Here is an 18,512-nt window from a genome sequence, read left to right on the forward strand (position 1 = left end):
GCTGTCTTAGGTGGTTATAGGGGATATCTTAGGGCTTACCAGAGAACTCCTGTCTTTCAAATCTACTGCTGACTAATAAGTGCTTGATAACTTTGAAGCTCTGTCCTTCAGTAGTTATGAGCTAGCAGAACTTTCTTATGCATCAAGGATGTAAGCAGACTTGGCTTCTATCACTGCTTCTCCAGATTTTCTGCTGTGAGGAGAGAAAAGAAAGGTCACTGTCACTCTTTGAGCCTCCATTTACATCCCTGGTGAATAATTCCGGTGTTTCACTGCTGCAGGTAACATTCTCAGCAATAGCAGCATGAAATCAATATGATTTTTCACAGCTTTCACTGTCTAGGGGCTTCTCATTAGAGTCTTGTTCATATCCCTGCTTCTCCTTAAAAGGCCATGAAGAGCAGCCGAGCACTTCCTACAGATTCAGGAAGACACCTTTCCATCAATTTGTGTTCAGGGAACAGCTGCATTATTAAATTCACTATTGAAGTAAGGAAGACTTGAGCCCTAATGATGCTTTTAAGGGGCTTTTAAAAATAACCTAAGTTAGATTGTTGAGTTATAAAGCTATTATTACTTTAAAAGCTCATCTCACACAGCATTCCAAAGTTAGAAGGAAATGCTAGCAATTTCTACTTTTTAGTAACATGAAATTCTCATTGTTAAAAAAGAATTTTTAAGCATCACTTCTCTCAATTTAAATATTACTTAGATTACAGAAAGAAGAAAGATTACACTTTTGTGTAAGCATTTGCTTACAGAAAAAATATGTCGCAAACATTTGTAGTTTAAAAATATGAATCTTAAAATAGATATGATGAAGGTATATTACAAAATTTTAATGTGAGAAAGGAGATGGCAGTTGATAAAAGTGAAATTTATGGTGTAGATGTGCGTTTATCATACAGATAGCCTCAAACTGAATGCAAAAACATATTGTTAACTCTTACCTCACTGTGGCAAGTAAAAAAAAAACATTACCAAGGATCTAAAATATGCTCTAGTTTAGCTGTCATACAGAAAATTTCAGCAAAATGAGGGAAAGAGAGTACTACACCATGTCCACCAACTGTCTGAAGATCTCAGTTGGAAATGGTTTGCATGTCCATTCTGTTTTAGGATAGGGTAGACTAGAAAAACATATCCTTCCCAGTTTACACCATATGCCATTCTTAATCTGTATTTGTTTGTTTATCATATAGGTGTCACAAGCTGGAGGGGTTTTGGGTGTTGGTGCCTCACCTGCAGTTCTGAGGCACCTTAATCTGGAGGTGAGCTTAATGTTTGCAAGGTAGAGGACTTCATCTGACTCCTAACCCTTTTCCCTTTTTTCTGTGACTCCTTAAAGACTTTTTCTTTCTTTTCTTTTTTTTTCTTTCTTTTTTTTTCCCTGCAGTATAACCAAACTTACTGTGCTCCTTTATTCTGATAGGAGCTGAGAAATCAAATACTCTGCCCATTAATAATTGCTAACTCAATCTACTAAAGTGTTTTTTCTTGTTCTCAAGACCGAAACTACAAATATGTGCAATTCTGTTTTAAGCTTATATATACACACACAGATAAACAGTTGTAAAAATCCTTGGCTTACATACATGCAAAAGCTGTTCTCATTTGCAGCTTGGACCTATACAAAAATACATGCATACTGCTGGAAATTTGTGCTTAGCTGCTGAATGGGGTTATCCCAGCTCTAATTTTGCCACTAGTTTATGGTAGATCAAGTCTAAATAACTCATGTTAAACTGAAAGCAAATTAATATCAAATGAGATAATGCTTGGGATATGTAAACATAATGTTCACAGGATTAGCATGCTAATAACATTGCTGTGAGAATACAAGACCTATTACTTTTATTAATTGCAAATGCAGTTTCTAGAATGTACTAGATTGCTTGTTTTGCACGTTAGCTTTCTTAATTGTGTTGAAGATCATGCCTCTTTCAAAAAAACAGAAAAACACACATATAATTATTTCTCTGTCCTTTTCATCTTCTTTAAATCTGTCCACATACTTGATTCAGAAAAATAATGTATGCATACAGAAAAAAAACCACGTCTGAGCTATTATTAAATATCACCTGTGATGACTGTAAGAAAATTAATTTTGTAGTAACATTTTTTGGTTTAATGTATATAGAAAATAAGATAGGTCTTGCTGTTGGTTGATGGAAACACTTCACTGAGTGCTCTAAGCATCCATTGGAACCTAGGGCTATTGAGGGTACTCAGCAATTCACAGCATCAGGTCCTAATTAAGCAAAGCTAAAATTGTTCTATTACATTTTTAAATTGCAATACACGTGACAGTAGCCCATAGGGGAGCTAATAAAAGATAGTCCGGTGGTTTGCTTTGAAGCAATTACTGTGCTTCCCTTTTTGCCTGCAGGAATCACCTTGTCACATCCCTCACTTGCATCAATCCACCACTTCCCCTTCCCCTTTCTATTTTTGTAATCCTGCCCTTTAACAAAAATAGAGTTTAGAGGATGACATAAAAAGGAGAGTTGCAGATGTACTGAAATATATGCAGTCTTTCTGTTACTTGCAGAAGGATTACAGACAGCTGGTGAGTTAGAGTACTGTGAGCAAAATAGACTTACTTATCAAGTGAAGTATGACAACTTTTTTTTATCTTTATGGGAGTAGGAGGCTAATACAGCTAGCCTGAGTTGGTCATATTCCATCATTGATCTACACAAAGATCATTTCATGGATAGGGAGTGTTTTATTTCAGAATTGATATAGTCTTAATTATAGCAAAAAAGACAGCTTTCTGTGTACTTTCTGTCAATTTACTTCACCTTAACGTCTACTGCTGGAGTCATTTGTGATGGATTCTGTGGTGTTTTTGAAGCAAGGAACTCATCACTTAAGTCTTAGGAAGCCTTACTCATCACTAGGACAATTTACTAAATTCACTTTTTCATGCTACTAAATATAAGATTTGAACTCTAGAGAGAACAGCTACTCTACTGACCTATTACAGTGCATACCAGAACAGAATTTATGAAAAATATGTGGAAACTGCTGAAGATGATTAAAAATTCTTGTACAAATATTTATCCAGTATTGTTATCTCTTCAATTGTAGAGCACTGCATGGCTCCATTAGAATTACATGTACAAGAGGAAAATAAGACAAGTGTTATTTGCATAAATTATCAAAGGGAATCATTAGAAGCATGTAAAAATGCAGTACTAGATTCTAATTGATCAGTACCCTCCCTGTGACAGAATCATGGTCCCCCTCAGGCATTTCCTGAAGAAAGGTTGGAAATGAAAGTGGGGAACATCAATTGCAGATCAGTATTGATGCAAACTCCTCTGCTGGATGGACACCTTCCAAACTGGGGAATAAGTCAGAAATTAAAAGAGGATGGGACAGAGGGCAAGCTGTTTTCTGTATAGCCTTCTCCTGTTCATCTCCACAGTTTCTGATCAGATAGAGTTACTACATAGCTGCATGGAATGTCCTGATTGCAAAACAGGAAGAATGTGGCTGAATTAAAATGTTGCCCTCCTTCCTCCCAAACTGGAGGCATTGTTCCTAAGAAATTGTAGGTTCCAGGATTATACTTCCTCCTCCATTAGCTCCTCTTTGCAGAAGTTATGAGGTTTCTCGTTCAGGAGTTGTATGTCGTAGTATTGACAAGTTTGTCCTTTTTTTCATTCTTCTGTATGGACCAAATAAAGTCATTTGGGAAACCTTTTATGCTCTCTGCTTTCTCTTCCTCTCTTCTCTTGGGAAGCAACAATTTGGTATTATCTGTAAATTTTATGTGCCTTATAAAATCCACATTCATCTTCTATCTACAGGTTTCTGTAGAAAAACAGGAATCATATTTTTCAAGTGTCATTACAGTACTGAAAATATCACCAATCTTATACCAGCCTGATTCTAAAAAAGAAGCATTTCTAAATTATGGAATGATATCCACCTAGGATACATATAGCGTATTTAAAGTTTAGATCTTAATTAGCTGACTTTGAAAAGCAGAAAACAAACAAACAAAAAAAAGAATTTAAAAGTGGTTTTATTATCATTTTGTATTTAAAAGATTCTTCTAACCATGGGAAACAGACATACTGTGCTTATACTGCAAGTACTGGTGACATTATTAATTCTTGAAAAGGTATACAAAGGAGGTAAAGGTAACTCAACAAAATAAAGGAGTTATCTGATTCAATTAAGCACCTCCTGTTTCCACTGAAGGCTACTTTGCTGTTGACTTTAGTGTAGCCAATTCTTTCTTTTTCCCCAGACACAGACTCTCAAACATAGTTTATGTGTAAGACAGCATGAATTTACATGCAATCTTGCATGTAAAGGTGTCTTCACGAAACTATGAAGTATAAACCCCACAAAAAATATGCAATGTGTTATTACATTTATGTTCATTTGTTTTAGTGCAAACCTAATTTTATCCACAATGTGAGACTATTCAAGATATAAATATTGATACAAGAAATATTTCTAAAGAGATTTAATGAATGTGTCTATGATTCAAAATTTTATTTTACTTCTATCTATAAAATGAGAAAAATAAACATTGTAATGAAGAAAACTAAATATAAGTGGTATTGAGAAAAAAAAAGTTCGGCCAAGTCACATTTCCTTTAGATGTTTAACTTGCAGTTCATCTGCTTTACTGATGCAAACTTAAAACTTCATAAACTATAATAGTAGAGTTACTTTATCTAGTGGATTCAAATACCAAATGTCAGATATGACTTGAATAATCATTTCCCCAAAGGAACTTTGCAGCTTGACCTTTTGATTTTATTACAATGGACTACCTTCCCATGAGCCTTTTTAAAGTAGCACAATACCATCTGTTGGTACATTATGTATTTGTGTATTTCCTATGTAAGTGTCTTAGAACAAAGTTTCAGTACTTTTATTAAGATAATTTGAAGTACTCTGTTAGGACCTATAAAAAAAGGCAGTGCTGATTAATGTATTTTTGGTTAATATATTGTCAGTATCACATATATCCTACATAACTGCATATAACTTAATGCCAAATAACTATAACTTTGGATCTTAATTTTATAGTAGTATACAATTTCTATTTGTCTGATATAAATGACAATGCTAATGATTATATGGTCTATAAGGCAAGTCCTGTATTACTCTTAAATCTTACTGATATGAGTGCCTCTCTCTTGAAGTACCGGATTGACTGCAATGATTATTCTCAGCTTAAAAAGTCTGTGGCCGTTTCTAGTTAGTGCCAGCCACTTTGAGATTTTTTGTAAGATGGTGATGGGAGAAGTTAAGCACACTTTACAAGTTTATGATGAAAATGCATGGCTTTGTTTGTTTAGCATGTGTGTATGAGGGGAAATGTACCTCCCTCTACTCTTRTGGAATCTAAAACATGAAAAACAAAAGGTGAAGCAAGTGCTAAGCTGTAGGAGGTAAGCAGCAAACTGTTTCTTTGGTTGGTGTTCAGTTCTCTGCTTACTCTTAGGTAGTGAAATGTAAGAAACAAATCTGCGCTCAAATACTGCTATGGTAATCACAATCAAAACAATGCCAGCAGTATATGGATTAGACCAAAATAATCAGCTTGCAGGTAAGGCAATGCAAAGTTATGGGGATCAAAGAAATGCTAATACCAAGGCAATAACAGGATGGGGTTTGTCCCTCAACTTGAGGTAATCTTCTGCAGTGTGATGAGAGTCGCTTTGAACTCTTGCCTTCCTTGAGACATCACCAAATAACATTTGCATTTATACGGCATTTTCCGTGTTCCAGGCCCTGTCTGGATTCTTGTAACCCTGTGCTGAGGAAAGTTTGGAAATATGACTCACATGTTCTTATCTCTGCTGCCAAGAAAGGCAGCTAATTTTTCCAGGAACACATGATGGTCCCATGGCTGAACCAGGATCATTCTGACTCCCACCTCATGGCTTGTTCTTGATATATCCTGGTCTCCTTGACCCAGCCAGCAGTGTTCTGGGATCCAGGCAGCTGAATGAAGACTCTACAAACAGTTTTAAATAGCAAGCCACAAAAATCTGCAAAACTGACAGAGAAATGTAAAGTTATCAAAGACTAGGGATATTCCAGATGGGAGCACACAAGTAGAGGAACCTCTCAGAAGATATACAGAGTGGGAGAGAAAGAGGCATACAATGAGAAGTAAAAGGATGACAGTGACAAATAAAATGAGCCTTATAGGGACTGGAGGTTTGTGAGTTCTTGCAGGCAACCTCCATACCCTACATTAGGACAGTTGTCAGAGGAGAAATAGACCATAATTCTTGCAAAATATTCCAGAAACCAGATTGCATAGCTGTCAGACAAACAAAAAAAATTGCACTCAAGTTCTTCCTTAGCTTGAGTTTCATAAATAAAATGCATTACTAAATAGACTATATAGAAAGTTCTTTAGAGAATTACACTTTCTGGGACTGATTTTCATCTTCAAACATGAGGACTTTCTCCCCTAGTCTTGCGAAATCCTGCCAGATAAATTATTTTCTCCAAGACTATCACCTCATTTTTTTTTCCAATGTCTGTAGGTGATTATTAAGAATTACTCATTATTTTTCTATTTTATCTCATTTAAAAGATTAAATGACTCAACACTCTTTGTATGTACATAGAACATCTCCCTGTGTTTCTTTTGCTCTGTATATCATCCTTTTTTTCACAGAAACTTTCAGTGTCTCCTTCCTGTCAGCTGTTTTTGCATTTCACGTTAAACTAGATAATATCTATTTCTGATGCAGGAATTGTCTCTCATTCTTAGTTTGTTCTGTGTAGCACAATGGGACTCTATTGCTTATTATAGAAAATTATCTATCTTCTACTGTGTAAATACTAACAATTAGTGTTGTTCCCATATTCCTGGTTCTCTGTGAATCCTTTTTTATCCTCCTGTTAGGAGCAGTACCTGCAATATAGGAATGTAGGTATGTGTTTCCTCCTGGGCAACTACTGTTCTTCCTGTTTTGGAGATCTTGGAGTGACACAAGTGTGACAGTCTTGGAGTGATACAAGTATGTGAGTTATAACACCAAATAAGTTCCACCTTCTCCATGAGGAGAGTGTGTTGAAGGAATATCAAGCCACTGTAAATGTAATTATGAAGTGGTACACGCCTAGCCAAATTGCTTCAGGACAGACTCATGTATGCACCTATGTGCCTTTCTCCGTACTACCTGAAATATATATTCACTTCAGTCTGGGATTCTTGTATGCAGTAAAAGATTATATCCTTTCATTTGACCATCTCAGAAGGAGTCTGGAATAATTTTAGAGTGATGGTTACAACGGACTTCAGAGAAAAAAGACATAAAAATGCCAGTAATGACTTACCTTGATTTCTGGTCCCTTGGTGACTTTTACATGTTTGAGCCAGTGTGAACAGGATTCTGCAAGTCTTCAGGATATTACGGATTAGGGGGCTTCAGTCTAGAAGTTTCCAAATTTTCTGTGAACCACTCCTGACTTATCCAGCCAATTTGTTCGTCGTAGTGCATCCTTAGCAATGCGGATCATTTATTTTCCAAGAAGCTACAGAAATTCCAGTAAGCCATAAGAAGGATACTATCCCTTAGCATATGCTCTATGAGGGAGTGTTTACATCTACTAGAACTGTTAGTTTTATTTGTGGAGGTGTTTCTACTGGTCTGGTTTCAGTTTTCTCCAGAGATTTCTATTAATGTCTGGAGAAAACTTTCCTGAGCAATTAATGAAAAAGATCAACATTCTTCAGTCAGTTATAAATGTATATACTCTTATGGGGAATGAGCAGATCATATGGTGCAAAGAGTTTCTTTCCATAGCATGAATTTGTGTCATGCTCTGTTATAACAGTAACCCACTGTCTGTACAGACACTCAGTAGATGTAGTGAATGAACAATGTGACTCCTGCCTTTGGACCTGGGTAATATCTGATTCCGTGGTTTAGCCTCTCTCAAGCACAGTGTTAAATGCTGACCCAGTGTCTGCCACATACTGTTAGGACCCCACCTGTCTGGAATTGGCAAACAGCTCTGTCTCAGTGCTCCTGGCTGCTCTTTTATCCACTTCGTTCTTACTGCTTTTGAGGTACTTTGGTTCTTGCGTGCACAAGTGTGGCAGGAAAGCAAAGGACATAGATGGGAAATACTTATATATGCATTATTTTATTCTTAAACTGACCTAGAATTGTAAATATTAGGAAAACAACAAGCAGTCTTGAATATATTTTGCCTTATTACTCTTGTCATTCCCTGGAGTCTGACTTTGGTTCAGGTCACTTACCTGGGAGACCTTGGCCCAGCCTTGGGCTGCACTCTTGGTTCTTGCAATGGAATTATCTCTCACTTTTAAAATGATCTCTGTCACCATACACTTGCAAGGGGAATTTGCAGACTCTGACCCTTTTCTCCTGACTTCGCATAGGAAGAGACATACAAGACCCATCTGCTGGCAACTCTGGTTTTGAACTATCAGAGACTCGTATAATAAGAATATTCAGTTTCCCTTCCATTTTGTAGCAGACATGCAGGAGAAACTATAAGCATATACATATTAAAACTATGGAAATGGCTTAACAAATTCTGAACTAGCTATCTAGCTGCAGCAGTGCTGAACTCAGTGAGGCCTAATTTGTCCTTTTCTTTGGCTCACTGTGATCTCACCTCTGCTAGTACTTGTAGTACTGCAGCTCAGGACTTACTATAGTGTAGTCTGCAGCGTAGACATCCCATAGACCTTTTCTTAGTTATTAAGTCCTTGTTACAAGTTCTGTAATCCACAGTAAAGTTTACAGACATTGATGTGTCTTAGACTATGCCAACACCACACATACCTAAAGGGCTAAATTGTTTTGGGGTTTGTGGCAGTATTTCACAAGAAAAGAAGTCGGTCAGTTTTTAGGTTAGGAAGAGTTAGGTCATCTGCAAACTAACTTTGCAAATTGGTATTTCTTTTTTTCCTCCAGACATGTTCACAGTAACAAACAAGACAGTTGCTTGGTTTAAAGATTGTTCCTGGCATTTAAAATCTTTTCCACCCTGCTATAAAATTTCCAAGAATGGGATTTGTTTGTGAGTTGCAAGACATTCCAGATTAATGCATTCTGAGCATGCAGGCTCTTTGTTTAGCTGTTAAGGATTAGTTATCTCAGATTATAACCATAGCTAGTAAACCTATCAGAACCATTGAACTATTTTGTTAACTACTATAATTCTTATTCATATTTCAGAGTTATTTCTCATAGACTAGGTTAAAGTCTCCTCAAATATGTGTTGTTGTCATGTGCTATTTTGGAGAAGTATTTAGCTAAGGAATTTTCTCACCAAATTGATACCTTGCACAAAATACCTTTCTTCTGTATTCTGTGAATTCACATAGAATGTGTATTCTTTTAAAAAGTAGAAACAGTCATCAATAACAGACTGGTGTAATTGGAGTTAATAGATAGGAAAAACAGAAGAAAATTCACCATACTGCTCAGTGTAAATACTTGTTTCTGGTTTATTTCCTCAGGTTGTCATTGGAAAGTCAGTATTAACTGCAGCAGTTAGGCCTCTAATTAAAACACACCATTAGCTGTTAACAGTACAAAAAATTTCATTGATGTATTCTTCAAATGCTAGGCATGTTGCAACAGTTTCAGAAGTGCTCTATCAACACCAGAGCTGTGCAGAGCTGCTTCTGGTGGTATCAAAGCATCAGTAACAAACTGGTATGTCCCAAGACAAAATATAATGCAGATACTAACTTAGATCTGAAACTGCAGATTAGCAAGGTATATCATAAATTGGCCTACATGGAGCACTAGCCTAGCTATACTGCTTCTAGTTCTGGAGTTAGCTTATTTATCTATAGCATAATAAAAATCTCTCTTCTCTTTTCAAAATGACATCAGCACTTAAACTGCTAAATCCTGTTGGTGTTCAGTGAGAGTCAGGTTCTTAAAATTAAGATTTTTGAAAATATAAATTAATCTCCTGAATTACTCAGATGTTTTAAATCATTTTATTTGTAGTGTCTTTGGTAGAAATGTATTAAAAACCAAAAGCCAAAATATTTTGAAATTATGAAATATCGCATTTTTACTGAGCACCAATAGGATTTGTGTTTGAATGATCAACCTGAAAAAGGACAGGAATACATGAATAATAACGGCATGTAGCTGCACTACTGAGGGTGTTTTTGAAATTGTTTTGATCCATGCTTTATTAGACTGTTTGATTTACTAAGCTTTCAGGTTTATAGAACATAAATGTACTGTAGCTTATATTATGTACTGTCATTCAATAACACTAATAATTCCTTGATATGTTCTTTTCTATCTTAGAAGTTACTAAGCTCTCTGAAACTCTGATTGTCTTCATAATATTCTTGCTTCATCTTTAATTATGATATATGGGTGTCCTTGATTTTTACTGATAATCTGGGGTCAATATACTGTTTTTAAGAGGCCTCTTTTTTCCCAGCCTAGCAAAGATCTGGATGACTGAGGTCCATTTTTAATACCCTTTAAATTATCCCATATTTTATCCTTTAGGTTGGAGGATATAGAGATGTGACAAACAAAATGGCATCTATTCCTTAGCCAGATGGTCCATCATTAGTATCAGTTGCAAATTAAGATGAAAAGATGTTTTCATTATGGCAGGAAAAAAAAAGGAAAAACAAAACAAAAAAAAACAAAAAACACCAAGTCATCTAGTCAATGACATCCAAAATCTGAACGGCACATGCTGAGCACTTACAGATTCCACAGACTCCTGTAGGAGTGGCAGATTCCCTGCAAACTCTCAGCATCTCTCAAGGTTTCATCACCTATGGGTTATCTTTTTCCTTAGACCTAGGTCTAAGACATCTTAGAAAAGAAGAGCTAGAATTATGTGGGCATTTTTGTCTGGTGGAAAAGGCATGTGCAAAGGAGAGGTTTGCCATTTTAAAATGTCTTAATAAATGTGGCATAAGCCTTAGTTCAAATAATGAGAAAAAATAATTTTAAGCTAATTTTATTTCTGTGTTTTTTCCCAAATTAAATGTTTCAGTATCTATATTCTTCTAAAAACCCCTAAAACTTTTTTGCTAAACTCCAGTGTTTGTTAACAAGCTAACAGTGGGAACCACTGTACAAACCTAGTGCAAGCAGATGCTTAGTAAAGACAGATTTTAGCTTCTAGTTTCCAAGAGGTTAATATGAACAATGAAAAGTCTCTGGGATTAAACAGATGGGGTTTTTTTAGTTTATTTTAAAAAGATTAGAAAGACTGACTCACATAAAAGTTGAGATATGTGTTTGAAAGAAGGCAATTGAACAGAGGAAAGGAATAATCATTTCTCCTCACCCATAGCAGATGAGGTGAGAGGTTACAGACTTACTTTACAAGGGAAATTTGACTCTAAGACAAACGTCACAGTAGTAGGATAGTAAAGCGCCAGAACAGAGATGGAGATGGTGGAACCCATTGTCTTCCAGCTTTGTTTGTCCATGGTTACAGTGAGGGGTTACTGTCAGACTGCTGTAGGATGAGAAAGTCCTGCCTAAAAACTCCACTTGAAGTAGCAATATTTTATCTTCCTAAAATGTAGAAAGGCATGGGAGATATCACCAATTTCAGAGTTTGTGCAAAGTGTCTTTGTTGATGTCCCAGACATTACATGTTAGATGAGTCTGCTTCACTATTTTCTTGTTCCATGATAGATGAGTTCCTCAGAGTAATAGATAGCTCCTGAAATACAGTTTCTTGCCAAAATTGCATTAACACTGCTGAAGTGTGTTAAGGCAGAGAGACATCTAATTTCAGTAGAGGGGGAGGGGGAAATTCTTGTTGTAATTTAATACGATTGTCTCAAAAAAACAAGGCTTTCATTTATTCTCCTGCTGTACTGCTTTCACTTTAAACTTAAGTTTTTCCTTCATAGTTCCCAACATCTGGACTATACATAATAAAATCTTAAGGGCATGTTTCAGTTATCTGGCACACTGAACCAACTTCCTTTAAAGTTTATTATTAGAAGCCTGGGAAAACCAAGGAATGAAACGGCAACCAGATTTGTTGTCTCATGTCTTGTTGCATGACCCTTTCTCAGAACACAGTAGCATTTATGTAATACCTGAGCTCACACACTCTCAAGCATTCACTAATTAAATGGCTTGGAGGCCAATTTGTCTGAATTTTCGGGGAAAGGAGCTTGCTTACAGAGTGTCAGCTGAGTTTCCAGTATGTTGGCTTTGTGTTCTACTTGCTATTTTGAAGGCTGAGGAAAGACCCAAGTGGTCTCCTTCCTCTGTTCAATGATAGGGAGTGATTATCAGGCATCTGTATTTAACAGAAGTCTCTTTAGGAGTGGTTGTCTTCTGCTTTTACTGAGCCACCTCTATTCTTCCCTTGTGTCTGCAGTGGTACTCTGCTTAATTCCAGTTTACCTGGAAGACTCCGCTACCATTCTCCATGATCAATATTACCTAAGCTCTTTTTTCTGTCTCTGTCTCTACTTACAACTTTTCTAATTAAGTTAACCAAAGCTTCAGCTTCTGGTAAATTTGGTAAATTGTAACTGCATACCCCCGTCTCCTTCAGTTATGCCACAGTGAGTGTTGTTTTGAGTGATGATAGGCAGCCTCACAAGGCTACCAAGCAATTCTGTATGCCCTTAGCTCCTGGAAGAGATCTGCATGGGGAGCCCAGCTCAGTGTCTGCATCCCAAATTCATGCTGAGAGGGTGGCAACAGAGTGTGATCGATTCAGGCAGTAGTGACATGTTACTCAGAATTATTTTGCTTCTGTGACTGATTGTTTTAATGTCACTCTCTGACGTTGATCCCTTTGCCTTTTCTGCAATAAGTTGAAAGGATGAGTCTCCAAATAACCCAATTCTTAGTTATACTCGTTGTGAATATTAATTCAAAGGAACTCTACATGTTACCTTGAAATCCACCCAGCCTGTGTCAGGCTGATCTGTTACTTCCATAGTCTTGTTTCCACATCTTGCTTTGCTCCTGTCAACCTCCCAACTCTAGCTGGCCCTTCAAGCCATCCTCCAATAACAGAAGGAAAACCAGGCTTCCTACTGAAAGTGGCACACAAGCTAAATGATTTATATGAAGACACCAATCTAAAACAAAACTGAAGTTCACAAGTTCATCCTTGAAGCTGAAAAGTGCCAAAAGTCAAGAGTATGCAAAGTTGGATGTGGGTACAGAATATAGTTCAGTTAAACTGGAAATGACAGCATCATTCTATCTGTTAAACAGAATTTTATTCATGTACTCAAGTTGCACCTGTATATGGAGCTAGTGTGCTAAGGCAACAGAGGTTAGGCTAGCTTAATCCTGTCTGTACTGCATGTCCCTGTTGTGTAGAGCTCACAATCATTGCTGACATTGTGTATGAACTGCACTCAGCTTGGGGGGGAAGGGTTACAGTTTAAATCTGTTTAAATTAGAAATATCTGAACCCACAACCTGAAGATTTCGCCTATCTGTAATGCTGGGTTCATATTTGGTTTGCACTGAGCCAGATACTCACCCATGTTCAGCGGATAATAAAGTTACCATACCAATGAACTGATTCATTTTGAGGTGCTGCACTGCATATGTAACCAAAGCTTAGTTTTTCCTTTCTGTAAATTGGAAATGCACCACCAACATGGTTATCCTGCTACAGAACTGGATCAGGTTGACTCTGCAAGCTAAATTTCAGGTTGAGAATCACAAACCACATACTTTGGTGTTAGGGGGTGTATAAACAGTGGGTATACACAGATAGATAACCCAAAAGTGATGTATGAAGCAGACAAATCTCACAACACACTCTAAGGGGAGAGTGGGTGGTAACATTCGTTAACGTAACGATCCAGAATCCACGAACTGGGATGTAATATATTTGAGAGAGTTGTCTGTATTGATTTTTTTATTTGTTTGTTTATTTGTTCATTTTTTTTAAAGAAGGGAAGATCAGATTTATGGCGTCACAGGTACTTTGTTACTGGGAGGAGTGAGGCTGCAGCAATACAATTTGTGTGTTGTATAGTGGCAATATATGTACCTTTCAGTGTAGTGAGCTTCAGATGAGAAGTGGTTGAGGACATTTTTAAAGATGTATCAATGCTCTCATCCCTTCAAAAGTCTTGCAGTATGCCCTGTGTAGGCTGGATTTTGAGAATGCATAGAAACATTAGGATGACTGCAAATACTTGTTTATTAAACATTGCCTCAAGAGGAGAGCATATTTCAGAGTGCTGTGAGAGCTCCTGTTTTTCCAGGTGTATTTAAGATGTTCACTTTAATCCATAAAACTTCCAGTTATTGGGACTATGTCCTCTCCCTCTCACTTGCACMCAATTAAGAACATAAACAGTCGGCACTAAATCTATCTTCATTTAAAAAGGAGAATCCTGTCATCAGGGGGTTTCCTGTAAGTGGGCCCAGACTCTCCTGCTTCCCTRTCTCCCAGCCAACTCACTATGTGAGTTCAATAATCTTCCTGGAAAGCTGAATCTCTCCCCACCTTCTTTTTCGTGCTGTTTGAGAGAAAATACCAACGTAGTACCATTGTGTGAGATCTATTGTGGATTTATTATTATAATTGGTGAATAATATTACGTAAAATTCCTTGAAGTGCCTGAAGCCAGAGACASGTGCATAAGCTGTAACTTGAGATAAATACATTCAATAAATAATTGAATCAGGAGATATCGGAGAATAAAGAGAGCTAGCTCCTGGGTACAAAACACAAATCCTAAGTCTTATAACAGCAGTATCTTTAATAAAGGAGATAAAATAAAAGCCCAGAAGAATTTCTCCTCTGCAAAATACCAAACTGACAGGATTTGTGGTTGGTGAATTAAAAGCTTCATCATTTATGATACAAAACTAATTACTAGGGAGCATTTTATTTACCTCTAATTTCTATTCAATAGCCATTGCACTTGTCATTGCAGGTATGGTTACAAAAGTACGGCTACCTTCCACCAACTGACCCCCGAATGTCGGTATTGCGCTCTGCAGAAACCATGCAATCAGCTATAGCTGCCATGCAGCAGTTCTATGGCATTAATATGACAGGAAAAGTGGACAGGAACACAATTGAGTAAGTAACTGGTACTGTACTGCTCTCAACTTTTCTATTTCAGGAGGAATAAAATGCAACTGGAAAAACTTTAAAGCACATGAGGCATGGTGACTGGGATATCCAAATAGTGTTGCAGCTTTGGATGAGGAATTAAAATGTTTCTTTTTCTTTTTTTCTTTTTTTTTTCTTTTCTTCTTGTGCTCTATTTTGTCATAGCCGGTAGTCAAATTTCTGCTGCTTGCTTTTGGACGTGTGATTCTAAAGAAGGTGTTTTAGGGTTAACTGAAGAAGGGGCCAAAAGGCTAACAATGCAGTGTGCCACTGAAGTGGCCAAATTTATTCAAAATTGGCAGGAAAGGAAATCAACAAAATGTATCACAATACTTACCGGAAAATCTTTAGTGTAAATTCTCTTATCCTCATTGCAAAAAATTTTAGCATGCTCCACTGGCCCATTCATTTAATGGTTTCCAGTAACAAAAGCACAGGTGTGATCATTTTAACATGCAGTAAAATCAAATGAGTTTTGCATGCCCTTTACAAGCCTGAAGTCATGTAAGGTAGGCAGCATCTGATTTTACTGACAGGCCAAACATAGATAAAGTCAAACTTTGTGCAATAGAATGATTAAAAGATATGTCCAAATACCTACATACTATGCCACTAGAAATATGCCAGGAAGATGAAAAAAGAAAGATTACTAGCACACATTTAAGAAAGCTTATCTGGGACTAAGATTTGAAGTGCTCATTGGACTTTTTCCGGTTAAAATGCAATAAAGGTTGTATCTTGTGATTTTAGAAAGCAGTTACTTTGCTTGAACAGCAAATGATAACAAAATAACACTGTCGTTACAATTCTGACCTTTACTATATTGAAATATATTTCTACTACTATATATTTTGAAATATATTTCTACTACTTCTTTAATATTAGCAGACAGAAAATGCTTTTTGGGAGAAAATTCCTCTTTTGTTTCCAAATTTTCAGCCCCACTCCCATGTGTCATCTTTTCTATTCTTTCCTGGTAAAGTAGCTGACATGAATGATTTTTCAATCATTTATGGTTTAGGGAAGAGACTATCTATCTAAAGTGCTGGCAGGATTGGAAAAATCATTTTATTCCACTGGCACATGCCAGTTGCATTGAAAAGCAATAAAGCAAAGCAGATTTTAGGGCTGGCTAAGGGGAGGTGAGTTGGTCACACAGTTTACACACAGTTTAGGAATTTAAAGGACCTTAGAACATGCAGTGCAATAGCAGCAGGCTCAGAAAATGCCTTCTGAGAGAGCCATGCTCAAAAGCATGTTTATGATCCAGACTGCAGGCTGCAGAGTAGAGACTAGGCTCTTCACACAGCTTCAATGATTGATCCTTGAGGGGAGACTGCTACTATACCAGTTACTAGGAGCCTTTTAAAAACGCATTAATGGAAGCTTTGGAAGAGGCACTCTATTTCACAAAAAGGAAAATAATCTGTTCACAATTAGCAGTACAGAAAGGACAGAAAGTGGCAACCAAAGGAAAAGTGGAGGCCGCCTCTTACTTTAGTGMATCAGGTGGCAAATTGAAAAAAAAAAAAAGAAAAGAAAAGAAAGAAAAAAAGCTTTAACTACAAAGGGAAGTACTTTATATTGGCTAAATTGGGCATGTTGGCCAGCATGCCAGCAAGGTTGTTTTCATTTCTCCTTTTCTGTAAAAGACAGAGGAATCCACCTACACAGCAGTCCAAAGCCTTCATTTTGCATTCTGGTATATATTGAGTCTTCCAGATCTTTTGATACATGATTTTCTGCTGCACAGAAAGACATATTAAAGCATGAGAATTTTTTGGTACATGTAACTCATGCTGGATGAATTCCACATTTGCTTACACATTTGGAGTTATATTGACTTCAGTCAAGTTTGGAGCACAACTGACTCCTTAAAGACTTGTCACATTTACATTGATGGTGAGAAAAAATAAACTCATTAGATTAATATGTGGCCTCAAGTTACCATCAGTTTAGACCACTGAGTATCCCTGGCAGATGCACTATATAATAAAGGATAGACTTTTTTAATTGTTCAAATATGGCAGTATTTTGTAAACATTTAAAATCATTTTCTCTTTTCATCTATGAAAAGAGTATATATACTCTCTTTTGGCCAGAAATATGTGGCAACTTACTATTTGTTTCTCTGTGACAAATAAGTGTTAGAATCAGATACAATGCCCGGGTTGCAAAATAAAGACTGCAGCAGGAACCTCATAGAAACAGTATGTTCTCATTTCATTGCATGGAGAATTACCTGCCTCTCTAGCATGTTTTGAGATGAGATTACTGTGTGCATCTTAGTGTTCAGAAGGACAAATAATTAAAAGAAGTTATCTTAGCAACCTGATAGGAACCTACTTGGGGAATATTAGCAGAGAAATAATGTCCTGTAGAATCATCATCAAAAGTCTCCTGGGGGGATTTTATTGTTGTGAGAAACAGATAATCCCCCAAAAAGCATTTTGGCATGCATAAATATGAATGGTGTTCATCTTCCCCACACTCCTCATCATTTACTTATTTTTCTTTTCTTTTTTTAAATTTATTTCCCAAGTGGCTTGAAAAGCCTGATGCACGTGTATTGCTAGGGATAAGGAAGAGTGATAGAAGGAGGCATCATTAGAATGGTGTGAAGGTATAAGGGACATTATAAATAGAAGTATCATTACAATGGCAAACCAAATGAAAATGCTGTCTGATATTTGCATTGGATGTCACAGTATTTTATGTGATTCATTTCTATATCACCAAACTCAGTCAGTGGCTCATTAAAATAAGAGGCTTTTGAAAATGGACCCACTGTTGTCTTCCTGTTCTTTCACATTCCTAAACAAACATACTAAGTAGAGAAGAGTAGCTGTTGTCTGTTCTTAAAACTACTATATAATTATGCCAAAAATGTCTGCATTTCAAAAATGTGTTTTCTGATGAAAGAGGGTACATTACAAACTTCTTGGTTTATAAATAGAATGGTAGTGTATTAGGATGCTGAATAAATCTATGCAGTAGCATCAGAGCATTCACTTTATGTTATCCTTTTAAAATAAATGGCAAATGTGCCATTTAATGCTCAGGTGGGCTTCTCTACAAATTTACTTCAGGGTTTATAATTAAAATGTAGTCATATATCCCTTCTGTGTGATCTCTGCTGCTTACATATTAATTATCAGGCACAGCATAAGAGTGAGCAGTAAATTTTAAGCTATTAGAACAAACTCAGCAGTCTGTTTTAATGGTAAGTGTTGTTTTCATACAAAAGCTATCCAAGAGGTCTTCTTTCTTCAGCTCACATTCAATGAGAAGCTTTGCAGAGAAATCATCCTCAACAAAAGGGTTGAAATATAGTATCTTACATCATTTTTCTTTGACTACTTCCTAGTAATTAGAGGAGTGGCAATAAAGTCCTAGAAGTGAGAGTACAGTAGGGA

At 36.6% G+C, this 18,512-nt stretch overlaps 1 protein-coding gene across 1 annotated transcript in view; it reads left to right on the forward strand.

Moving 5' to 3' along the window:
• The window catches only part of MMP16 (matrix metallopeptidase 16), a 190,028-nt gene that overhangs the window by 80,041 nt on the left and 91,475 nt on the right, over positions 1-18,512 (forward strand). Inside the window, exon 2 of the mRNA XM_026080386.1 lies at positions 14,915-15,063. Coding sequence (XP_025936171.1) covers positions 14,915-15,063 — 149 coding nt within the window. The remainder of the gene's footprint in view (positions 1-14,914; positions 15,064-18,512) is intronic.

The sequence above is a fragment of the Apteryx rowi genome, unplaced genomic scaffold (assembly GCF_003343035.1).
Source record: "Apteryx rowi isolate R43461 unplaced genomic scaffold, aptRow1 scaffold_519, whole genome shotgun sequence".
Taxonomy (NCBI): Eukaryota; Metazoa; Chordata; class Aves; order Apterygiformes; family Apterygidae; genus Apteryx; species Apteryx rowi.